The 24,427-nt window shown below is 38.5% G+C and overlaps 1 protein-coding gene across 3 annotated transcripts in view; it reads right to left on the bottom strand.

Annotated features, from left to right (window-relative positions):
* Positions 1-24,427, bottom strand: part of PCSK5 (proprotein convertase subtilisin/kexin type 5) — a 456,955-nt gene that overhangs the window by 222,301 nt on the left and 210,227 nt on the right. For all 3 annotated transcript variants that reach the window (XM_032427639.1, XM_032427640.1, XM_032427641.1), the window contains exon 10: positions 9,769-9,872. In XM_032427639.1, the coding sequence (XP_032283530.1) occupies positions 9,769-9,872 (104 nt within the window). The remainder of the gene's footprint in view (positions 1-9,768; positions 9,873-24,427) is intronic.

The raw sequence follows: 24,427 nt of genomic DNA, 5'->3' as shown, positions 1-24,427 counted from the left end.
TAGAGCAACTCAAGGGGCTAGCCCAGAATTACGTTGCTTGCTTGCCTTAAATTTCTGCAAAGTCACATGGCAAATACAAAGACTATAATTGCATGTGAAAAACAATTCAAATATTGAAAGTTAAGTGGCTTTCTGAAGGTCACGGCGAACGAGGATGACCAGCGAAAGGACTCTGGTCAAACAGAATGTGTGAGGCCTTCTTGAAGCACAATTTCTGGCCTGACATTTTTCAAGGAGCCATCTTGTCCTCACACCTTTTGCCCTGGGTTTATTAAAGAGTCATTTCAAAAAGCATTTCTTCCCCTTCTTTAAAAAAAAAAAAAGAATTTAGCAAAGATGATTATATATCTCAACTCTAGAACTCTCCTCATTTAGAAGGAAGGCAAGAGATGATAAAAAAATTTCACTGAATGTCTCAGCCTTTAAGGTCAGGAATATACAATTGCATACTAAAATAATATAAAATGATCGCCGTAAGAGAATTCGCATCCATTTTAGCAAGTCAGTTTCTTACCTACATGTCATTTTGTAGGATATACCATAGGACCAATGCATTTACACCATCAGTTTAAGAAAATAAAACTCTTTCTGACATCAAGACAAGCAACTAGAATCAACTTGGTTCAACGTCATTACTACTACCAACTTACTTTCTCAAATCACCCTCCTGGCTCCAAGACATTTTTCAAATGAAATGAGAACTTGTAACTGTGGGAGTCAAGTAGCTTTGCTGTCAATTTCCTTTCAGTTACTTTCCTCATCACACCACACCCGCCCTTTTTACCCATTGGACCCTCTTCCTTTTCCCTAAATGTTGCTCTCCTGATGGGAGATCTCATCCAGCTTTAATCCCCAATCCTCTGAGAAATGCAAACAAACAAAATAACACATCTGGGTAAACTGAGCAGCCACCCTAGAACCTATTTCAGACTAGCTTCTGTTCCCTATGGTAAGTCAAGTTCTCCAACGTCTTCCACCATCTTACTATAGTTATTTATGACTCTGATCGAGTTTATATACGTGACATTAATACAATTCATTAATGATCAGCAGATTATGCTTTTTCCTCAATACATTCAAGACCATTTATTGAAATCCATGTAGTCTTAGAGAAAAACAGAGCACACAAACAAGGAAGTTAACCCTTTAGCCAGAATCATTGACTAAAATCACTGACAAATGAAAACTAAAAAGATGTGTTACAAGAGAATCGGTGTGTTACAAGAAATAGGTGAATATAAAGTAGGGAGTCTAGTATTTGAAAGTGGGAGGGGAGCTCATTGCATCTCTAAGCTACCCACAGCATTTCAATGGCTACAGCTTGACGCACGTCCACACATATCTATACTCAGTTTTCATTGTACAAAAATCTTAACAGAATATTAACTGTTTATTTATTCAATATTAAATGTGAGAATGATGTGTGACCTGCAGATGGCAATTTTACCTGCGTGCAAACCACGAATGAAGAACTGTGCCAAATTCTGCCTATAATACTGTTTTCTTCAGCCTTCCCTTTGGCACACACACCAGCTCTGATGACCTCTTCCCTTTTCCTTGACCAAATCTTTGTCTAAGTTGCCTGCCTTTTCTGATGCTCTACACATCTGGTTAGCCATCTGGGTAGCTCCTCCCTCCTTAGGGTCCCTGTTTAAATTAGGCTTTTTCTGACTGTCTCACGTTTACAAAACTGTGTCTGTCCACACCCCAGGCTTGAACGTGAATACTCACACCACCTCAACTGAACCCCGGACTGGAAACAACAAAGTCATCCATGAAAATGTGAACAAGTAATTAAACTGTGGTATATTCCCACCATGGAATATCACTTAGCAATAAAAAGGAATGAACTCCTTATATACCTAATGATTTAGAGGAACTTCAAAAATATTATCCAGAGAGGAAGAAGCCACTTCTGAATAATTCTACGTATATAAAAGTCTACAAAAGACAACATCATCTCTAGTGACAGAAAGGGTATCAGCTGCATCGGGTAGGATGGGGGGAGGGGGAGGGGATGAGAAAAGTGCATGAAAGACCTTTCTGGGGTGATGGAAATGTTCTATCCTTGATTGTAGTGATGGTTACATGGGTGTTATACATTTGTACACTTAAAATGGGGTGTGGTTTTCTTTTAAGATTTATTTATTTGAAAGAGAGAGAGAGACCAGAGCGAGCGAGAGAGAACATAAGTGGAGGGGAGGGGCAGAGGGAGAGGGAGAAGCAGACTCTTCGCTGAGCAAGGAGCCCGATGTGGGGCTCCATCTCAGAACCCCGGGATCATGAGCTGAGCCGAAGGCACATGCTTAACCAACTGTTTTAGGTGCCCTAAAACAGTGCTTTTTATCATATGTAAACTTACTCCAATAATGTGGATTAAGAATGTACACAGATGGCCAGATACACTATTTATTTGTCTGTCTAGCTAAGAATCGGTCCCAGGCTGTTTGACTTTGGAGCCCAGGTTCTGAAGCACTCTGTTGAGTGAGTTTGTTTTGTTTTAAATAAACACAAAACTCCAAATAAGAAAATGACTGTTGAATTTTAAAAGCTTTTGTAAGAGAATGTGTCTGTGGGCGTATATGTATTCTGATAAGATGGTCTTGGCTTAAATCCTCTTTGGGTATCTTATTTTGTAACTGGATTCAGAATCCAATTATTAGCGCTTCACAGAAATCCATTTCATTACTTTTTAGTCACAACACACTTTTGGCCTGAAAATAGCACTGGCCCTGCTTGATCGCCCTTTGTAATCACCAGGTTTAGGACTTGATGATTTTTATCTTTGCCTAAAATATCAATTGTAACCACAAAATATCAAGATTTGCTGCCATTAATAGCCAAACTCATATGCTGAAGGAAGACTTTTAAAAATACCTGGGGAACTCCAGCCTCATTAGAATTAGTGAAATTGATTTTCATCAGGTGATTACACAAAAGGAGACATCAACTCCCTCTGAAGTGTACAAGCTTTTGCATATTGTTAAAAAATAATATTTTATGCTCACAGCTTGCATAATGTATATTAATGACTCAAGAGTCAGTAGGACATTGATAGCTATAATCTGTTCAGATTTCTATCACTAGTTCCTATGTTGAAGCAATTAATTACAACTGTTAAGATTTAGTAGGTTGAAGCCAAGGTGACATTTAAACATTAAAACTAATTTGCAAAATAGAATTTAAGTATAGCTGTGTTTGATATATGATTATACTATAGTCATATTGATCTGCGATTATGGGATAAAAATTATATGATATATTAGTGATGATTTTATTACAAAGTCCTGAATTCATTTTTTCTCTCGCCCCACTCAAGGTAATTTAATTAATTCCAATCCCAACAAAGCATTCTAATTCAAGCATAGTTCTATATTTGTATCCTCATTTCAAGGAACAGGAAGCTGTGACATACGAAAATATACATTTAAGACTCTTTTTTTAAAAGAGGACTCTTTTTATGTTTGGTGTTTTCCACTTTCAAAGCACTTTTCATTCAACTCAGCCTTCTCATTATGTTTGGTATGAGTTACCCACATTCTAAAAAACCAAGATACAAAAACTTTAATTGGCTTCCTCAAAGGCCACAGAAAATATCAGTAACAGACTGTCTACTAGAATTTAAAGGTTCTTAAGATTATGGCAAAGCCACAAAACTACTCCGCACATAATTCCCTTCATTAACTAATTATATCTGGTAGAGGCATAATAGTCACTTAGAGCAACCATCATTTTAATTCCATTTTGAAGATGGATTTTAAGTGTGAAACCGCATGCATTTAAAACTTATGCACTTAGGGATGAGAAAGCAAAACACAAGTGAACAAAACACCCCCCCAAAATCTAACAAACCTAATGCTACCTTTCAAAGATCAACATGGAGAAAACATTTTTCATTGGTAGAAGGCATTCTTAAACCTCACATATTTAGGAAGTATGAGTGGAACACTCTGATGGGACAAGTGGATATATTGGAAAAGGACTCTAGATTATGCAGCGATCAAGCGGTTTGCTGTCAGAGGAGTTCTGTATTACTGTTCTCAGGTAGATACTTAGGTCAATCATCCACCAGACAAATGGATAAAGATAAAATCCTGAAATTATGTGATTCACATCTTTTTTTGGTAAATGAGCAAGAAGATAAGCTCATGTATTCAATGGTCAGTAAATAGGAAAGGAAAGGTTTTAAGTTAATGCATATTAAATGAAATTGAGTTCACAGAGTACAATAGTATAAAACATGGAATCTTGAAAGAAAATCAGGTGGCATTTCCAATGAGCACATTTTATTCGATAGAATCAAATGTATTTACTCCCCCTTTTTCTTTGCATTAGAAGAACTCAATGACTTATTTCTACAGATTGGACAGGGACTGGAATCAAGCAGCTGATTCTAATACCACCCCTGACACTGGCCAGGTGAATAACATTTCACTTTGACCTTTCTTCAAAAACATAATGTGCAGATTACCAATTATGTAGCTTTAATCATCACTACCAACATCACATCAGCATGCTAAGTGGCAAAGATGAACTATTATTTGTGCAGTGCAATAATAACATAAAATATAGCTTTACCCTTTCAAACGGTAATACATCAGATATCACTCACACACTCAAAAAAGAACACATTTCAAAACCTTCAGTTTCAATTCAACACATGGCATGCTTAATGGTTTCAGCACTGCTAATTCTTTTTAATAAGTGTTACAGACTGAAAGCAAGACAGGTAGGTATTAAAAATATATTGGAACATCTTAAAATTACCAGCCTTACCAGTGGAAATAAAATGATGGCAATTAAAGGTAATAAAGGTTATTAAAAGTTAGGGCCTTGGAGGCTAAGAAGTCATGTTAGACTGTCAATTGTTTTCCCATGGTGGGAAATCAGTTAGAAATTAAAAAAAAAAGAAGTCTAGTAGTTTAGTGATGGTCAAAGAAAGAGTCAGTGGGGATGGGGAGGTTTCAGCAACATGCTGGTAGAAAAAGAGAGACTTACATAGTCTGGGAGGGCAGTGAAATGGAAGGCGTGGTAACCTCGCTCACTTAGTTGTCATTTTTGATTTTCAATGACATATTTTTCATTCTTTCGCCTAGTAAAGATGACAGAAGGTCCTAATTTATTATCTGATGTCTATTCCTGTTCCTAAATTTAAGAGAGTTTAACTGTATACAGTCATATAATCCAAATACAGACACTTTGAAAAAAACTAGAGCACCGATGTTGCATGCATTCAATTGTACTTCTAAGTGCATCCACAAACCACAGGTATGAACTGGGGGGTGGTGGGGTGGAGGGAGGCGGGGGGCGGGGGGGAGGATCAGCCTGCAGGGCACAGCCCAGACAACTGGGAGGGGGATGGGGGCGGTGGATTTGCAGGTTCCACAGATTAAAGCAGAACAGAGGGGATCATCACAAAGAGCTAAGTGCTTCCTGAAATGATAGGAGCCATGGATTCTAGAAGAATGCGGAATGAAAGTCCTCAGCATGGTGGGGTTGGTCCATGTATCCTCTATGCACAAACAGAGCTGGTCAAAATATCCGTGACACGCCCCAAAAGATAGTCACTACATCAGATGCCTTTTCCTGCTGAGGTTAGGCTGCATTTGCCATGACCAGGGAAATTTGCATTGACACATTTTATAAACATGACCTGGCAGATCGTTTGGGCTTGGCGGAAGGGAAGAAAAGTGCAGTGTAAGTTTCTGTTTCTGTACATAAATCATACCGTGGCCAGATCAGAGTAGGCAAATGCCATGGGGCCACCCTGACATTTCCTTTCGCTTCCCCTTTCTGGGTGCACTTCATGGGTTGGGCTGGTGTGCTGAAGGTGCTCAGCAAGTATTTGTAAATAAATAAATGAAGAGACTGCATAAATTAAGTTCTGTGAAGAAAACCACTCAAATGGCAAAAAGCCCTTGCTTGTTCTACAGCCGATTTGTGCATTTCAAGGAGCATGGACGGGGTATTAAAAAGCATAGAAAAGAAAAAAAAACAACTAGAGAAGACTGTTCATAAGAGGGAAGGGAAGGCATCAAAGGAGAAGGAAATAACACTGGGAAAAAACCCAAATAAATGATTTAATGCCAAAGTCATCTGCCGGCATTGCAAATGCTGATCGGTAGCAAAATACGGGAATTCGGATTTCAGTTTTCTAGTGGCAAATATCACATCTGTTCATCTGGCCTCATACAAATACTTTCCTATCCTCATGAATAACCTCAAGGAGATTCTTTGATAAATGCATGATATTTATTCCATTTATTTTTAAAGAAACTTATCTCTGGAGAAAGTTTAAAGTCAAAATGTGTATGAAATTTAGCCAAAATTATTCAATACACAATGAACCATCCAAATATTGTTTAGTCAGTTTCCATACGTATGTACTCATTGGACTATGTTTACTCTGAAAAACAGATCTTCTGCAAAAGACCTTTTAACTATACCAGAAGAGATTATTATTATTATTATTTACGAAGCAGAGAGAATAATCTTAGTTCAATTAAAATTGTTAAATACTGAGGTATCATTAGCATAAAAATATTGATAAGTAGCTTCCAGCTTTGGGGCTCCCTTCACCGTGAACTAATCTAACTATCCGATCGTTTATAGCCATGTTACTATAATGAGAGCACAGAAAAAGAGGAGGAAACTCTGTGCACCCAGCTCATCAGCATGCAACTCCAGGGTAATCCCTTCCTTGGAGAAAACACACATGAGTCAGCAGAGAGCCACATTCCTTGGTTTTTCAAGGCTAACCTCCTCGCCTGAATGAGAGCCTGCCTGTGCCATCAACAGGAAGTCAGCAGCTGCTGCTGGAGGGACTCGCTTGCATTTTCCAGGTCCGTAACACATGTGGATTAGAATGCATGGAGTCCTCCTTGCGGAGAGGCCCCCACCGGTCTAGCTGCTAGATCATCTGGTTCTACTCTCTGCCTGAGCTGCAGTACATATGGTTCTGTCTGAAGAAATGTAAGGACAGTGCATGCAGAAATGTCAGGACTTGGCAGGGTCTGGTGAGAAACTGTTCTTCAGGGTGTTGGCTTCTCTGAAATTATCAGTGATGACTATCAAGCGTATCGATGACAAGACCCCCATACTGAATTGGTTGCTACTTTCAGCTGCTTCTGCTTTACCTGATGAGAGAAGGAAATGCTCATGTTGATATTGACATCGCCAGTGTGGAAGTGCACCTACCCAGCAATCTGTGAAACTCTTCTCAGGTTTTCTTGTTTGTTTGTTTGTTTTTTTAAACACTCTTCAAACAACTTAAATTGCTCAACATTAAGGGCACAAAGGCAAGCCCCGGGGAACCCAGATGCGTTGGGATTCCTTTCAGGCACACACCTCACTCTGCATTAGGACAGAGAGCAGCCACGACCAGGATCATGGGCTCCTGTTCGCAGGCAGGCAACTTCTGGCTTCTCCCGTCTAAGGAGAAGTGTGTGGCCCTGTGTTCCTGCCAAGCGAGGCCTGCAAAAGCTGGCTGACCTAATTTAAAATACGAGCTCTCGCTGAGCTCTCGTTGCATGAAGCCCTTCCAAGCATTAGCTATTTTTGTTTGTTTGTTCAGTTCTTATTTCATAAAAAGTCACCCATCTTTGCTCTACCCCAGTGACCTGCATCCTCTCCTTTCCCAAAGCACGTGGCTTCTCCTGAGAGCCTCTGCCTTAATCACTTTTATTTGTGGGACACCAGGGAGGGGATGGTAACGCTTAGGGTAGGGAAGAATATAGCTCTTTAAAAAATTATTCTTATTATGATCATGTTTAGATGAAATATGGGGCTTGCCATCAACAAAATTACAAAACAATTCCACTGGGAGTCCAGACTGTTCAGGGTAATTCATCTATGAAAAAGCGAACTTTAATTGTTACTCTTGGCAGCAAGCTAAGAGAAGAGTGAAATATTATACTAAATATTGCCACGTGCAAGAGTAAAATGCTCTTTCCTCCTTGCCAGAGCACTGCATAGCCCCCTTCAGACTCAGGTTGGGATCTGGGGAGTTAGTCTAAATCCTCTGTTTCCCCCCTCTCCAAAACCAACAGAGGTTTTCAAAAGAGTTGCGTTTTTTATTAGAACCATTTGCTCTTTTTAACTTGCCAAAAAGGAATAAGTAAAACTAAGACTTTTATTTGGGTTAAAGTTGATTCCTCAGCTTCATGGAGGTCAATGTACTTAGTCTGTGAACCTTCTGCTAAAAAGTTCACTGCAGCACACTGAACCAGCCAAGGTTATGTTTTGGTCCCTTCTTCCCCCTCCCCAGACCCACCTCCCAGCCTCATGGATTTAGACAGTAAGAGCTGAGAGGGTGCGGAGGCTAAATCAAAATGAAACATACCTATGGCAAAGTACATCCTGTGTTTTCTCCGACAACTGAAATTTCACATATTTTTGATGCCACGCGTAACAACTGCAATTTTGGGATCCAGTGTCTTGATTTGGGCTTCAGACAATGCGATCCCAAAAAGAATTTACAACTCTTTAGATTAAAAGCTCATTGAACACTGCCGCATTATATAGTCTAAGAGTAAGGAGAGGGGTCTCAGAATACTCAAAAGCAGAGGGATATTCTTCTTTTTCTAAACATGGAGTGAAGTCTTCAGTGAAGATGCTAACCAAAGAAATACTTTATATGACACTGGTTATCTGGTATCTTTGGCTAAGCATGAGACTATAATTGCAAGTAATTTAAAAAATTACATTTTACATTTCCAGGATGGATATTTGCATACACTGGGTATAGTTCACTAAAGATATATTAAAATCATATTTAAGAAATCATACGTAGATAGTATTATTCAGCTTCTAAAATGTTTAAGATGGGGAAGTTAGGGCCCAAAATACTTAAATGACTTGCCCAGAATGATTCGATATGTTACCAAAGATCTGGGGACCAGAACCTCAGTTATTAAGTCGCTATCCCCTGTGGTACGGGATACTTGTTTTCATCCATAGGGATATATAATGATACCAACATTATTTGGGAGTAAATTTAAGTCTGCAGATATGACCAAGAGTAATCTTTGCTGTAACAATATTAGTGGATTAAAATTTAAGTCATGTGAAACTTTAGGACATCTGCCTTATATTAAGTACTTTCTTTTTATTATAACATATGTTATGGATGATGATAAACTGCCCACCATTAGTAAGACACTTTGAGGGAACTAGAATCCTCAGCCATGGGAAAAACAGTCAGCACTTATGATATGATGTGCATAATTGTATAAAGACTGTATGTTTTAAAGCTTCAGAAGCACTTTTCATTCATATAAAGTAATGTCTTAGAGTTAGCGGTTTGTGGAATTTTAATAAAAAACAAAAACAAAAACAAAAACAAAAACAAAGCAAGCATAGCCTAGGAACTAACAGTGAACAAAATATACCAGTCATTACTGAAATGGAAGTAATCACTATAGAAGATGAGGACGTTCTACACACATTGTGACAAACACCACTCAGATAACCAATGACAGCAATCACAAACTAATGAGAAGCCCCATAGGTCGACTATACTTGGAAGTTGGTTGTCTTTTAAGAAATTGACCTATGATGTGGGAAGCCAAAGAAATCTGCCTTTTATGTGCTGTTTGAATTTAAAAAAAAAAAATCAATCTGCGTTTCAGTTACTCAAAGAGCCAGCTCTCCGTGTGTCAGCACACAATTTCAAGTGTCTTTGGAGGGATTCTACTTCTGGCTCTCCATTTAAAATGGGGGAAAAATAAAAATATTTTGCCTGTGACAGAATATGAAAGAAGTTCTCACCCTTAAAACCAGCAGCATTGGTTTTCCAGTCATTAGCGTTCAAATGTCCCGCACGGGAAGTCCTGACAATAACATGCTGCACGTCTCTCCAGGTCAGAAACGGACTGGGGAAAGACAAGGTAAGAATCATTGTACCAAAAAAAAAAAAAAGACTGGGGAAGCAGAGAGTCACAAGCAAATTAAAAAAGCAAAAGCAAAATGGCAAAGTACTAAAAACAAAGGGTCAGTGATTTGGGTTTAGGGGTGAACAGAAGCCAAATGCCGCTCTGGTTCTTTCTCAACATGGAGAAGTGACGTTAGTCTGAGGGAGGCAGAAAATGTAACCTTGAATTTCGGAAATCATGTGGGATTAGTCGGCTGTCACTCAGTTTTTTAAAAGGGTGAGGATTTCCAGTTTCCTCAACAAAATGGCTCCCAATTCTGGCCTGGTCGTCCTTTGTGTAAAAGCTTGCATCAACATCTGAAAATTACTATCACCTAAAGTCAAAACCAAAGTCTTCTGGAATACTCCTTGTCCAGCTGTATCACCAGGTAGTTGATTTGTAATTTAACAAAGAACTTATTAGTATTCTGCGTGTATGTATGGGATATAGAAAAAACCTCAACTGAACCGAGTCCCCAGGTGTCAATGCTCTCAAAGAAAGAGAATTCGGTACAGAGCTCAAAGCTGGGCTCCAAGACACAGCTATGGGAGTACCCTTAATCTGCAATAAGTAGTTATTATATTAAATTATTGGATACCTACTTCTTGTGATTGTTAGCATTGAAGAGCACAAAGACATTGAGCAGAAGTCCCCTTCATTGGAGAACCACAATACCACTCAAAAACATATAGAAAGCAAATCCAGGTACAGGTGCACAGACTTCTGTTCTCTTTCAAAGAGTACGTATACACTGGAAGGCATTTGACTCAATGCACGCATGAAATTCTCATCAAGATACCTCTTCATTTTAGTCTCGAATGTCAGGTGTTACAGTCTTTTACTTAACTAGGAAATATGGCAGTTATCACGCAGCCTCGGTAGCTAATTCTGTTTCTCGTCCTCCACCTTAATTTTAGAAGGATATTTGCCAAGCCTGGGTCAGAATATTGAAGGGAGGGGCATGATAATTTGCTACCTTCGTTGAGGTATGACAGGAGCACATGGTAATCCCTATGGCCCCCCATACGTGCGCAGATGGACGTGGGCATCTCCCAGGCAGAGGGAAAACCTGGTATCTTAATTATAGTTGATTTTCAATGATGGAACAGCACACTACTTTATTTTATATTGTGTTTCCCCAGTTTCCTACTTATGTGAAATTGACTTCTCAAGGTTTCAGCTTCCCCATTTAGCATGTGGATGCTAATATCTACTTTACTTCATTGTACTGATTGAATGAAAGTGACGCCATGTACTTAACCCAGTTCCTGGTGCGAAATAAGCCATCAAGAAGTGGTAGACAGTACAACATTCTGCTAAGTTTTGAGCCACGGCTCCCATGTGGTGGCTTGAACATGAAGGAGATGGGGAGAGAAAAGTACTATAGAGTTCTGATACCACTTCGCTTCGCTATGCCCTTAGATTAAAAATAAGAGAGACAGTACTGCCATTTCCAAAGAGGGAGCAAGACTGGATGTAGACTGTTCTGTAAGGTTGCATTCACAATGTAACTTATACTAAGGAAATTGAAACCCAAACTCACGAATTTTAAAAATATAAGAACAAGGGAAACAGATTTATTTCTGTTTTGTTTTATACAACACTTGTTAGGAACCAAGTTTAGAACCTAATAACGCACGAAATTCTGGAGAGGGAGGGAGGTTGTGGGATGGGGCCCAGGAGGTGGGTAAGTTTCGCTTCTAAAACAAATAGCATGATTTGGCCCTTTGCTGATTGAAACTGAATCCACATAATAATTCAGTAGAGTGCTCGCACCATGGTCAGAAAAATTAGGAAAAGAGTCAAGGGATAATTCTGAACACTACGGTCACCATAAGATGTTTTTCCTGATCTGCCTGAGATGTAATGCTCATCTCCTCTTTCCCAGGGTAGTTATTTGGGTGAGGGGCAAAGAGCAGCAACAGAAAAGCCCAGTCTTGCAAGACTCTCCAGCCACTTATTTATGGTACAGCAGAATCCTCTCAAACAGACACGCATGCTTTTTTTGTTTTGTTTTGTTTGTTTTCTCATGAGCAAACAGCAAGATACGTAAAAGTACACCTGGATTTGATAAATATGTCTAAATCAACCTAGTGAGTTTAAAATAACATTTAACACACAGCTAAAATGTCCACATTTTAAATATTCTTCTTTATAGAAAACCAAAAAAAAAAAAAAAAAGGAAAAGAAAAAGAAATGAAACAAGTTTCTATGTTACTTATCACCAGGGCAAGATTCCTTTGGAAACATCAAGCACAGGGTCTGACCATCAGGAGACCATTTCCCTAGTGACCCTTAGCACTGATAATATAACAATGATGATGATGGTGACAGAACAGGGACCATTTATCTCGAGCCTTAAGCAGTTGTATTCAGACCGATTCAGGAAGCCTCCGCATTCAAATCAGCCTGAAAAAACGGGAGTTACTTGCTCTCATGCTGGGTTGTAAAAACTAGCTCTTCTTGGAGTACTTGTAATTAGAAGGAAGAAATTAGCTTCCAGAAATTGAAACTGTGCATGGAAAGAATGCAGCATGCAGGTGATTTTACTCTGACATTTGATAACGCACAAGTTCAGAAATCATTTAATTTCAAAATTTCCTGAATTTCGCCAAAATAAAGTGAGGAAGTTAATACAGGAAACCAAGGGATTTTTGCATCCGTGGTGTTTCTACCCGTGGGAGGGTAACTGATTATTGGCTCAGGAAATAGCCGTAGGTTAATTTGCTAGTATCCTGAGAGGACCTGTACTTAGGGGGAAGTCTGATTCACATTTTATGACCTATTTGTACTGATGCTCTCGGGGATGTTGCAGAAATGAAGCAGTCAGACTATGAAACTTCTGGTATACCACAGTGAAACACACAGTGAAAGCAAAGAGACGGCTGTATGCCCTGTGCTGGGAACTTTCCAGGCCACGGTGGTAAAGTAGGACCCCCTAGAACGGACCCCCTTCTGCCGATTACCCTGGAGCCATACTCCCCTGGCTTCTGAACACCAAGATCCCTCTCAGCTCCAAGAACAGAAGACGGAGCACCAAGAGCTTTGGGGGCAAACAATAACCAAAATGCCATGAGTATAACCGACCTGGAGGAAAGGAGCAGCTTCTCTCAATTCTGAGCCTGGGGACCACTGAGCCGATTAAAAGCCACAAGGATTTAGGCCACATACCCCTTAGGTTTCTCTCTGGAATTATTGACAACTACCTTTAAACCACAATATACACTAAAAGGGCAACATTTATAAACGCCTGCAAAGTGTGGCTAGCAAGCTATGACCTTTCAAGGCAATAAAACAGACATGATTTTCTGGGGGAGTTCTAGAGGTGCAATCTTTTCCTGTTAGGAAGGTTTGCATCGTTTAGGGGCTTCAAGTTAATAACCAACATTAAATGAGCACTTGGCCAGGGCCAGGTAGTGCGTGTTGTACATCATTATCACTGTGTAATCTTAAACATCATATGAACATAGGTAATAGTTTTATTCCCATTTCACAGATGGCAAAATGGAGACTCCGAGTTATACACGGTAACTCGAGTACACACAGGTAGTTAGCAGTAGAGCTACAATTCAAACCAGCTGCACCTGGCAGGCTGCAGATCCTATGCTATCACTTACTATTTAACGCCATTTCCGGATGGACCCCCAAAAGTGGAACGGACATACACGCAGTGGTGCATCAGGTGGCTCTTTGACAACTGGATCAGGAGGCCAAGTGTGGCATGTCCTCGTGGTCACACCATTTTCGTACCTGCTCTGTGTCTCTCAACTCAGTTGGCGGATTTTTGTTTGCCACTGAATTCAGGAGACTCTCAAGTCTTAATTTGGGTTTTAGGTTCCAAAGGCTTACACACTCTATCAAAGGTAAATGGAAAGATACCAACTAGGACATATCAGATTATTTTTATAACATAGTATCATATGCTTCTACTGTAGGTCATAACATTATATTATTTAACATTATGATTATGAACTTGCCACCTTGCTTTTCTCCAGTCAGGGGAGCTCATCTGAACCCCATCTCAAACAATTCTAGTTTCCAGCAGCAAAAACAGGATAATTAATGACACGACCGCTACCTGGTGTTCTATTTTTGTTCTGAGCCGCTCAAAGTATTTCATGGCCCCAAGAGTAGATTTAGAAGGAGGAGGACGTATCCCAAGAAAGACATTTTGTCTAGTACTTCTTGTTGGGCTCCTAAGTTCAACTGCTAGCACTTAAATGAAACAAAACAAAACAAAACAAATTTTCTCCCCATGAGTTTTCGCAGCTAATCCTGCACACGTGTGAACCGTTTGAAATCAATCTGTACTTGGAGGTCCTTTAAAAACAAGGACCAATTTTGGAGCCTTAGTGACTGACTCATCTGCATTTATTAAAAAGAAACAAGAAGTAATCTTCCCTTCCCCTCAAGCCCCCAGATGGATCTATCATCACAGGCAGTTAAAAGGCAACCGATAGAAGGGACAACACATACACATCTTGGTAAGGAAAGAGAATTTATCAACAGGAGCAGCAATAGCAGATCCAGATAACGAAAACTGTTTCCTGAACCGGGCAATCTTCTTTACATACAAGAGCGATTCTATCTAATGCAATGATGAGCAATTTCATGAACCAGGCCCATGGGGAAACTGCACAACCCATCAGCCATCATCCAACTGACTAAATATTCAACAAAAAAACCCGAGACAAAAACCAGTCTCGTTTTATGTTACTTAAGACTGTGTAAAGTAGAAATGGGAACAAGTAGCCAGAAAATTAATGTCATTGTACAGATGCTAAATAAATTGGCAATTATGGGGAGAGATTCATTGTGAGCTAGAGTAAGAAAGAGGAGACAGAAAGTGTTTGAAGCCCGCGGAGGTTGGTAAAAACATGATTCTGACTGTACCCAGTGCATGCCAATGATGATTCTAGAATAAAATACCAACCATCCAACAAAGGAAACCAATCTTCTTTTGTCAGGTAATGAAGCAGATCATCAGACGGTCAGTCCCACTGCAAAGAGGAGTAGATCTTGCTAACGGGAGTGTGTTTTGTTCTGTTGCGTCGCGTTGGACCGTGTACTCTACATTAATTCAAAAGCTCCAGGCCTAAAACTGGGTGTACTAACAGAAAACACACCTCCTGATGTGGAAATGTGACTTGTCCTGGTATCACCGGGACACCTACTTATGATCCATCCATACCTGAACCGAAGTAGAAAAGACAAAAGGAAAGAAGAGACTGGTTGAGGACTACCCAAACCAAATTTTTATTATACTCTCTTGTATACACCATTCACTGACTACCTGAGGTGAGTATAAACCAAAGGTACATTAATTGGGTCTCTGAACACACTTTAGGGAAGAAAGTCCTAACCCAAAAGAAAAACTCTGCCACTGAAATTGAATTGTCTTCTTTCCTTTATACATCTTGGCTTATCTGCAGGATTTGTCATTACACCAAAAACACATCAGTTAAATTTTCTGCAGCTTTACAAAAAAAATGGTATTTTGTTGGTAAGCTCAATAATCATTTCCCTGAAATGCTTTGCTACATAAACTCTTGGGGAATACAATTTGATGAATGGTCACACAAAAGTACACTAACTTGAGATCACATGCACTGAAATCAATTCATACTAGTGGAACTTCATACTACTTCTCCCTATACACTTAATTCCCCCCAATGGTATTACCCCAAGGCTGTAAATTCTGGCCATTCTACAAGTCTCTTTCTCTTCATGTACCCTGCAACCTCGAATCCATGTCTGATCCTCATTTTCATCCCCGAGCTTTGAAATCTCTTGAAGTAGACAAAATGTGACAGAATGAGAGCTTCCCCACCAAGCTCATCCCAGTCAAGCTGTGAGAAACCCAAGTCTGGGAAGGAAACTGGAGGACAGCCCTCACTTTCCCTTTTCTGCTCATTTTGTGGGTTGTCCAGCACTCAGCATGAATAAATATGCAGTTCTAAGTGAATTGACATAATCCTGCAGTAAGACATTGCTTTCCACGTTATTTTTATTTCTCATTTAAATTTGTTCTCAAAAATAATAATAAGCATAGCTCATAGTCACATGAGAATGATGCTTTAGAGTCAGGAAGACTTGGGGTAAATCATGACTTGCTACCCGATGCTTCTGAAATGCTAGGTAATTTACTGACCCCCTCGGGGACTCAGTTTTCTCAGCTGAGTGTAGAGACAGTAATACACACTCTGCAGGGTGGTTGCAAGGACTCACGGTAATGGATACAGACTGCCTGGCACATGACAGACTCCCAAAGACAACAGTCATCATGATGGACTGAGACGCACAACCTCTCATCCCAAAACGATTCAGAAGGACCACTTTGAGTTTATCCTAGCATTTGATGAATCTCCATTTAATTAACCTGTTTTCTTCTATTCCTAAATTTTGATGGTATGTTTTTTAGTTCTTGTAACAAACGAGCAAAACAGCATTTTCGATACATCAGTCTATTTGTGCTTAGTGAAATAATAATGCCACTAAGATCTGTCAAAAGGATCTGGTTTTAACAAGCCCATGGTGTGGGCAGCAAGCTGACTGGTTAGGGAAACAAGTACCTGGACCCACTGTGATTGTAACAAATCCCCTCTCTCTATTGTGGGAACATATTCCCTCTTGACAGCTGGCCAGTGAGGGGATGTAGAGGATGGTGGAATGTTCTTTGGGTGGGCATCGGAGTGTCGTATGGTACCAAATGTTAGGATGAAAGACTGCACATACTTATTTGCTTAACTGAACTGCCAGACTGCATTGTTTTTGAAACTTTTCTACCAGAGTTCAGGGATTTGCAGAGTTCTCGCCTCAAAAGCCAGACGTTGAACCCTTGGACAGGCAACAAAAATACTTGGCTGCATCTCTGTTATTACTATTATTCTAAATTACAGCATTTTCTCTCATTTTTTCCCTGCTGAATACAAAGAATTAGAGTGATGCTTTTCTACCTGCTTATCAAAGAAGTATATTTTAAAATAGGGATTTTCAATGCTCACCTGCATTTTAAACTTCAGTGAAAATGAGTCCGCATTTTGGATTCTAGAATTTTAAGTAAATGTTATTCTATTTTAGAAACTCCTGGTTTATCATGTCAACTCCTAGCAGTCTTTCTAATTATTAGATGTCAACGGTAACAAAAAATATTTTTAAAAAGTCTTAATGCACTGCACACACACACTGAGGGAAAGATCAACTAAGATTAACAGAAATCTATAACAGAAATTTTGGAGGTATTTCAAGTAACCTTATGGCTGATGTGACTGGAGTAAGAAAAATAATGTTTAACGTTTCCATACTTTACATTAAGAAAACAAAGCTGGCTTGTCACCTAAAGTGGGGGGGAATGACAAAAGACCCCCAAAAAGTTAAGCCTTGTTTCCCCATCTATCTCCTGTATTAAAGATCCAAGATACTCATGGCCTAAAAAAGTACACACATGATTCTCTACTAAACACGTACTCCTTTTTAAATTTTCAAGGCAGCCCAAGCATTAACTCTCTCTCTCCTGTCCCTATCGTCCTAGAAATCATGGCAGGAATTAGGGGGTAAATTCCAACTTTCTTTTTTAATGCCTCCCTTACTCTACATGTAAGATGCCAAAGTCATGTCCCCCAGACTCCCCAGTAGGGAGGGGGTGCACATGAGATAGAGTTCTGAGTAATAAAACGTAAGTGGGAGTCTACTGGACATTTCTGAGAAAGCCTTTGCTTTCCTGCTATAGGCATTCCCCAATTTTCCTCCACTCTTTCCTTCCTCCTTCTACCTGAATGTGGATGTGAGGGGCTGGGTGGCTCAGTCAGTTAGGCGACTGCCTTCTGCTCGGGTCATGATCCCAGAGTCCCGGGATCGAGTCCCGCATCGGGCTCCCTGTTCAGAGGAGTCTGCTTCTCCCTCTGACCCTCTCCCCTCTCATTCTCTCTCTCACTCTCTCTCTCAGATAAATAAATACAATCTTAAAAAAAACGGATGTGGATGTGATGGCTGGAGCTGCAGCAGCCATTAAGAAAAGACCAAGAGAAAGGAAAGGTGCCTGGGTGGCTCAGTGGGTTAAGCGTCTGCCTTCGGTGCTGGTCATGATCTTGGGGCCCTGGGACTGCAAGCCCCACGTTGGGCTCCCTGCTCAGTGGGGAGTCTGTTTCTCCCTCCCCCTCTGCCCCTTCCCCCACTCATGCGCAGCTCTCTCTCAAATAAATTTTTTAAAAAATCCTAAAAAAAATAAATACCGAGAGAATAACACAGACCCAGCCTTGGTAGCCTTGACTTTCTGAACCAACATCTTGTGGATTTCCTGCTGTACCCACTATACTTTCTTGGTACCGAATGTAACTCCTAACGGATGTATCTCCAAAAGTACCGAGTATTAGATGGCATTTATTGAGTGCTCAGTGTGTGCCAGGTACTTGAAAAGTACTATATTTGTTATTTCATTTATTTCTCCTGGCAATCCTGAGAGATACTATTACTTTTATCACTCAAATAAGGACATCAAAGCAGAGAAAGTGTCAGGATCCTGCTCAGGGTCACGTGATTAGCAAGGGCTGAAACGCACCATACGCAGCCTGATTCCGGAGCCTGGCTCTGATCCACTCCACCACCGCTGACTTTTACTGGAGGGGGGGCCACGAGGGGAAGAGCCAGGTGAGAGCTGCTTGCAGGGACTGGCTGACAAACTTCTGCTTAAGAAATGATCCTCTCCTCATCTGGCATTCCTCACTTTGGATGGATCTCTGCCAGGACCTGAGAACTGACCACGGGGTTTTGTCTATCATCCCATCCTTCAAGGGCAAGTTTGAATAGGTCTGTGCTTGGATGGTAAGCAGAGCAGGGTGAGCATCACACCCTTCCTGAAGCCAGAGTTTCTCATTCAGAGTAATTAAAAAAAAAAAAAAAAAGGAAAAAGTAGGAACAGAGGAAGAATGAAGGGAAGGAAAAAAAAAAGTAAAAGAAACATAAGAAGGAAGTACAGGGACAAGAGAATGAAGAAAAGAGAAAGGAAAAGAGAAGAAAAATAGTATGGAGCCCGTGGAAAAGACAGTGAACACAAAGGGAATACATCAATAAAGAAGGCGAGTGTAGATGCCAAAATAGAAGCTGAGAGAAAGAAAGACTAGAAGGAGCATAGAGAAAAGCGAAGTTTGCATGAGAGGGAGTCCACTGATATGAATATGGGTCCAATGGAACTGAGAGTGTGGAAAATTGAGGTAATGATGTGGACTACAAATGTAAGAACATCCCACAATTTTTTTTTTTAAGGAAAATAATGAAGCGATGACAAGGAAAGACAAGACGACAGATCTGGAGGCCAGAAAACAGAAACTCACTTCAGGAGACCAGCTTTGTTTGCCTCTGAGGACCACCATGCACTGAGTCTTTACTACTTATCAGCTGTTCTACTGGAGCTTTGCAGTAATGCATGCAAAACCACCAGGAGGTCGACAATGTTATTATTCCCTTCTTACAGATGTGGAAACTGAGGCTTAGAAAGGAGACCTATCTTTCCTAAAGTCATGTGATAGTAAGAACAAGAACAGGGCTTTGCATCCAGGTCTCTCAGACTCCAGGGCTCAAGCTCTGAAGCCCATGGTAGGCTTTGTTAGTCATCAAAATCCTACTTGATGAAAAATGCCCAAGAGAGGCTCAAGGGACTCAGTAGGTTTCAGGAAATACTAAGAATTGCATCCCCTACATTCATCCTGATATGTACGTGTTTATGTATGTGTATGTGTACAGAGGTAATTTCAAACACAAATGAAAAGTACCTTAAAAGCTATTTAGGAATGAAAACAAAACAGAATTTCTGTCTTAGGACTCTCTGCAAAGCTCATTTCAGGAGACAATGAAAAAGGACAGTTAAAACAACTGAAAGGAAACAAGCCCAAGAATTTTCTACTATGCTCCTGTCCTTTATGAGTAAATGCAGAAGACACATATTGGTAGGAATGATGAAATCAACTGACCTACCTCTCTACAAACACATGCTCTGAAAACCAAAATAAAGCAAACAGATAACTTTAAGATCTATTTCAGCTGATGAATACATAAGTCAAAATTAAAAACCTTAGAATGTGTTGTTGTTATGAAAGACCTTCTAATGGCTCAAAAATAAATCAAACACAGAGGGAAGACTTAATAAGTCTTTTAACACAATTCTTCAGAAAAGAAAGTAAAGATAATGGTAAGAAATAAATTAATTAAAACAGCCTGTTGCATAAATCCAGATAATGATATGCAGAAATAAGTACAGGTGGGGATAGCAAAGTAAATGTAAGCCAAGTTCATATAGCGAGGAGTCAAAGGGGATAACTCCCTTATTACAAGATATATTTATTTTTAAATATCACCTTTATTTAAAAATGATATCTAAAAATTATTAACATTATTTTAAAATCATTTCTTTAACCTAAGAAAATAAAATGTAGAAACTAAAAAAGAAAGGGCAGAGATTTTTCCACAACACACACACATGAATGTATGGATGGCAAAATTAGTTGCAAACGACATAACATTTTAGATATAAAAACACTGAAAAGAAAAGGAAGTATAATTTAGCTGAAAGATAAGGTAGTGTCTATAAAAAATATCTAACAGGATGAGATGCTTCCACCAAAATTTATGGATCAAAGACTATAAGAAAAAAGAAGTAACTGAGGGACCCAGCCTACTACTCAGGTAATTTAATCCATTTATTTCAGGGGAAAGAGTACAAAGGATTTGTTTACATAGTAGATATAATTTAATAATATTAAAACATATCTCCTACAAAGAGTAATTTCTTTTTCTTAAGAATTCATGGATCAACTAAAGAGCTTTGAAAAAGCTGCCGATACACTGAGCCAAAAGGAAATCTCAATTGCCCTAAGGAAAAACAATACCTCACACACCACTAGTGTGGTTGATTATCTAGCTTCATCATCTGACCACAATACAGTGGAAAAAAAGGTCAATAACAAATCTCAATAGAGACAAAGTTTGTTAAACACTGAAAAGTATTATTCTCAATTGTCATTCTACCAAAGAGGAAGCCCAAACATCCTTAGAAAGTAATGACAGTCAGCCAAAAGTGTGTTCAGAGGGAAATATGCAGTTTTAAAAAAAATCATACTAATGTAAAAGGAAACATAAATGAACCATGATTCAACCAATAAGATTAATAAAAGCATGGAGAGTGATCCTAAGGAAAACAGGAAAGATATTAACACAATAAAAAAAAGGACAAAGGAAAAACAGCATTAATCATGAACAAATCCAAGAACTGGCCTTTTGAAAAAAAGAACAGCAACAAAACATCTAACAAAGAAAATAATATATATCTTATATTAATATTAGATACATATTAAAATAATTATATTATGCTATAACAAAGTATGCCATTATATCACAGTTAGCTATATAACCATATGTAATCATTAATTAACAAATTTGAAAATCTTATGAAATGGACATGGTTCTGGAGAATATAGATAAAAATAATTAAAACTGAAAAATTTATCAAAGAATTACTTCTCAGAAAGGCTTTAGGGACAGATGGTTTCATTCAAACTTACAAGGACAGTGATCACAATTGTCTCCAGAGAAGAGAATAGATGCAAAATTTCACAATTTGTTTTGTGAATTTAACATCACTTGATATGTAAAACAAAAACAAAAACAAAAACAAAAACAAAAACAAAAAGCCTGGCAGAGATAGAGGCAGAGGATAGACAGGTCAAATCAATCTGGGTTAGGAAGCTTGACTCTTCAGCCTATGCTACCATATACTTTAGGAATAAATTGGGAAAAAAATAAAGAACACTGTACAAGATTCTCTTTATATTCCATAAGTATACAATTAATTTTAGCTAGCTGCTGTAACAATATAGAACACACACACACACACACATATTATTCAGTTAAAGAAACTATAAATGTCACTCAGGAAAATAAACAAAAAGGCATATATAAAATATTCTAATACTAAACCAAAAGCATAATAAAGAAACAAATTTCATTTGTAATATAAGCAGAAATAATATTTAAAAATCTATTATTCTAATGAATCCCATAAATGATTCTAGTATGAGAAACTAGATACTAAAAATCTCAACAGATACTGAGAAAAGACCCAAATTCCATTTTTAACAAAACTTTTGTAAAATCAAAAATGCTGCATAGCCACATGAAGAAAAGCAAACATCAACAAAAAGTGAAACAAAGGTTAAAAAAAATCCAGAGAATATCAGGACATAGGCGTGAAAGTTTACTGTCATTCTTGATACTTAATATTTTAAATGGTTAGCTAATAGGAACACTAATCATGATTATATCAGCTTCCCTATTTGTAATACTTTCCAAATGCCAAATTTATTTCATCGTGGCAACAATCTGGTGATTCTGGGTTATTACCCCAATTTCAGATGAAGAAACTGAAATTTAACAAGGTCAAGAAACCCAATTTTCACTTGTTGAAGCCTACCCAGGTAGTAATGGGGTGGAGGAAGGATCGGAACTGAAGTCAGCCTACTCCAAAACCTGAAGTCATAATGACCACTTTGTACAATAAAGATAAACATGGAAAAACCTCAGATGAACAGAGATAAGTATTACTATAGTCAGAAGCCATGTATATACCCCACCCCACACAGCCAAAAAACAAGGTAATCAGTTACAACATAATGTCAATTAAATGGGCTAGAGAAAAGAAAAACATACAAAAAAATTGTATCTCTGTTATACATGAGCTACTTAAGGGCATAATGGTAACAGCAAAGCATACAAATATTTGCTATTCCAAAAAATAAATCTAAAGCAAAAAGTATGGAACTAAGGACAAGCCTGAAATGTTACTTGGCCAATAAAAGAGAGATCTGAATAATTCAGAGGCAGATTTTCTTGAATGGGAAAACCAACTGTTATAAAGAAGCCAAGATTCATACAGTTGTCATAAACTGTCACTCAGACTGTCTTGGGGGACATGGCAAAAGGGTTCCAAATTTTTCCTGGAAAAATAAACAGGTAAAAATGCTTAAAGGAAATGTTTAAAAAGTGGAATGATATTGTAATGTCAAAAGAACTGACAGAATAATAGAAAACTCAAGGGAGACCTTGATAAATTCAATGACTGGAATGCAAAACAAATTGTTTTTGGAGATGGATTATGTAAGAAATGGCATCGAGTAAATGGATCTCTATAAAAATTCAACTTAGATCCTCATACTGAACGCCAAAATAAATTCTACTTGGTTAGACATTAACACTGAAAAATGAAATGAGAAAACCCTAGATGAAAATGGAAGTTGGTAATTGAGACTTTGAGACAGGAAAGGACTTTCTAACCTGAGCTCTTAACTTGGGGCCCATAGATTACCCTGGGGTACAGCAAATCTTCTGCTATATGTGTGTTTGGGAAAGCATACACAGCTTTTATAAGCATACACAACATTCTCCAGGAGGTACCAAAAGATTCATGACTAACTGAAGAATTTATAAAGGACACAGATAATTGACTAATAATAATGAAAGAATAAAGAAAAAAGTCTCCTCTGTCAAAACAATCTGAAGCCAACTTGAAAGGAAATGACAAATCGATATAATATTTGTAATAACTATGGCCAGGGGTAATACATGGAGCATATACTGATAAGAAAAATATTAACAAGAAAGATTAGTACGTAATTTGTAGAGGATTCACAGAATTACATCCCTTTTGAGTGACTTTGAACCATGTTTCTGAAACTCATTTTGAATATTTGTTCCTAGAATTCAGGAATTTCTCAACACCCAATTTCCAACAAGTAGAGACATCCACAACGACCTAAAACCTTCCTGATTCTAATCTTGCTTAACTGCATTGGACAAAGCATTACGTAGTTAAAATGGGTGGTAAAAAACTAATGGAGGAGGGAAGACAAAATGAACAACAGGATCTGAAGGGAAGGTGACAAGCAGATTGAAGACAATAAAGTAGGAGATATTTTTGCAATAAATACATTGTATATATTAAGAATATTTGGAATGGATATCATAGTATTAGCAGTTACTGTATTATTCAAGCATAAAACAGTTGCTGAAGGTTGTGTAGGGAGAATTCTGATTTTTGTTTCTATATTTCTATGTGCTTTATATATATATATTTTTTACAATTGGTATGTATTATTTTAGTGATTAGATCTATTTTTTTAAATGGTTCTCTTGCTAGCAATATTGGTGGTGATGGGTTTGCTCTTCTGGTATCTTTCAGTGTTCAATATTTTAGTGCAAATGAAATCAGTGGAAGACTGTCACTTAATTTTGCCAAATAAGGACAGCATCATTTCATACAATTAAGAAAACTTTATACCAAAATAGTGCATAATTTCCAAATAAGCCAAATTTTTTTAAACTAAAAAACCCCCTTTATTTTTTAAAATAACTTACATTCCATTACCAATATTATTCTCCTTTGCCTGGTGATCCTTGAACACTCTCGCTAAATAGCATCTCTACAGACCAGATGGTCTCTGGGCAACCTTCCAATGTTATGATTTCTCAGA

This window comes from Phoca vitulina, unplaced genomic scaffold (genome assembly GCF_004348235.1).
Source record: "Phoca vitulina isolate PV1807 unplaced genomic scaffold, GSC_HSeal_1.0 scaffold37, whole genome shotgun sequence".
Lineage (NCBI taxonomy): Eukaryota > Metazoa > Chordata > Mammalia > Carnivora > Phocidae > Phoca > Phoca vitulina.
This window is presented reverse-complemented; position numbering and strand designations above follow the sequence as displayed.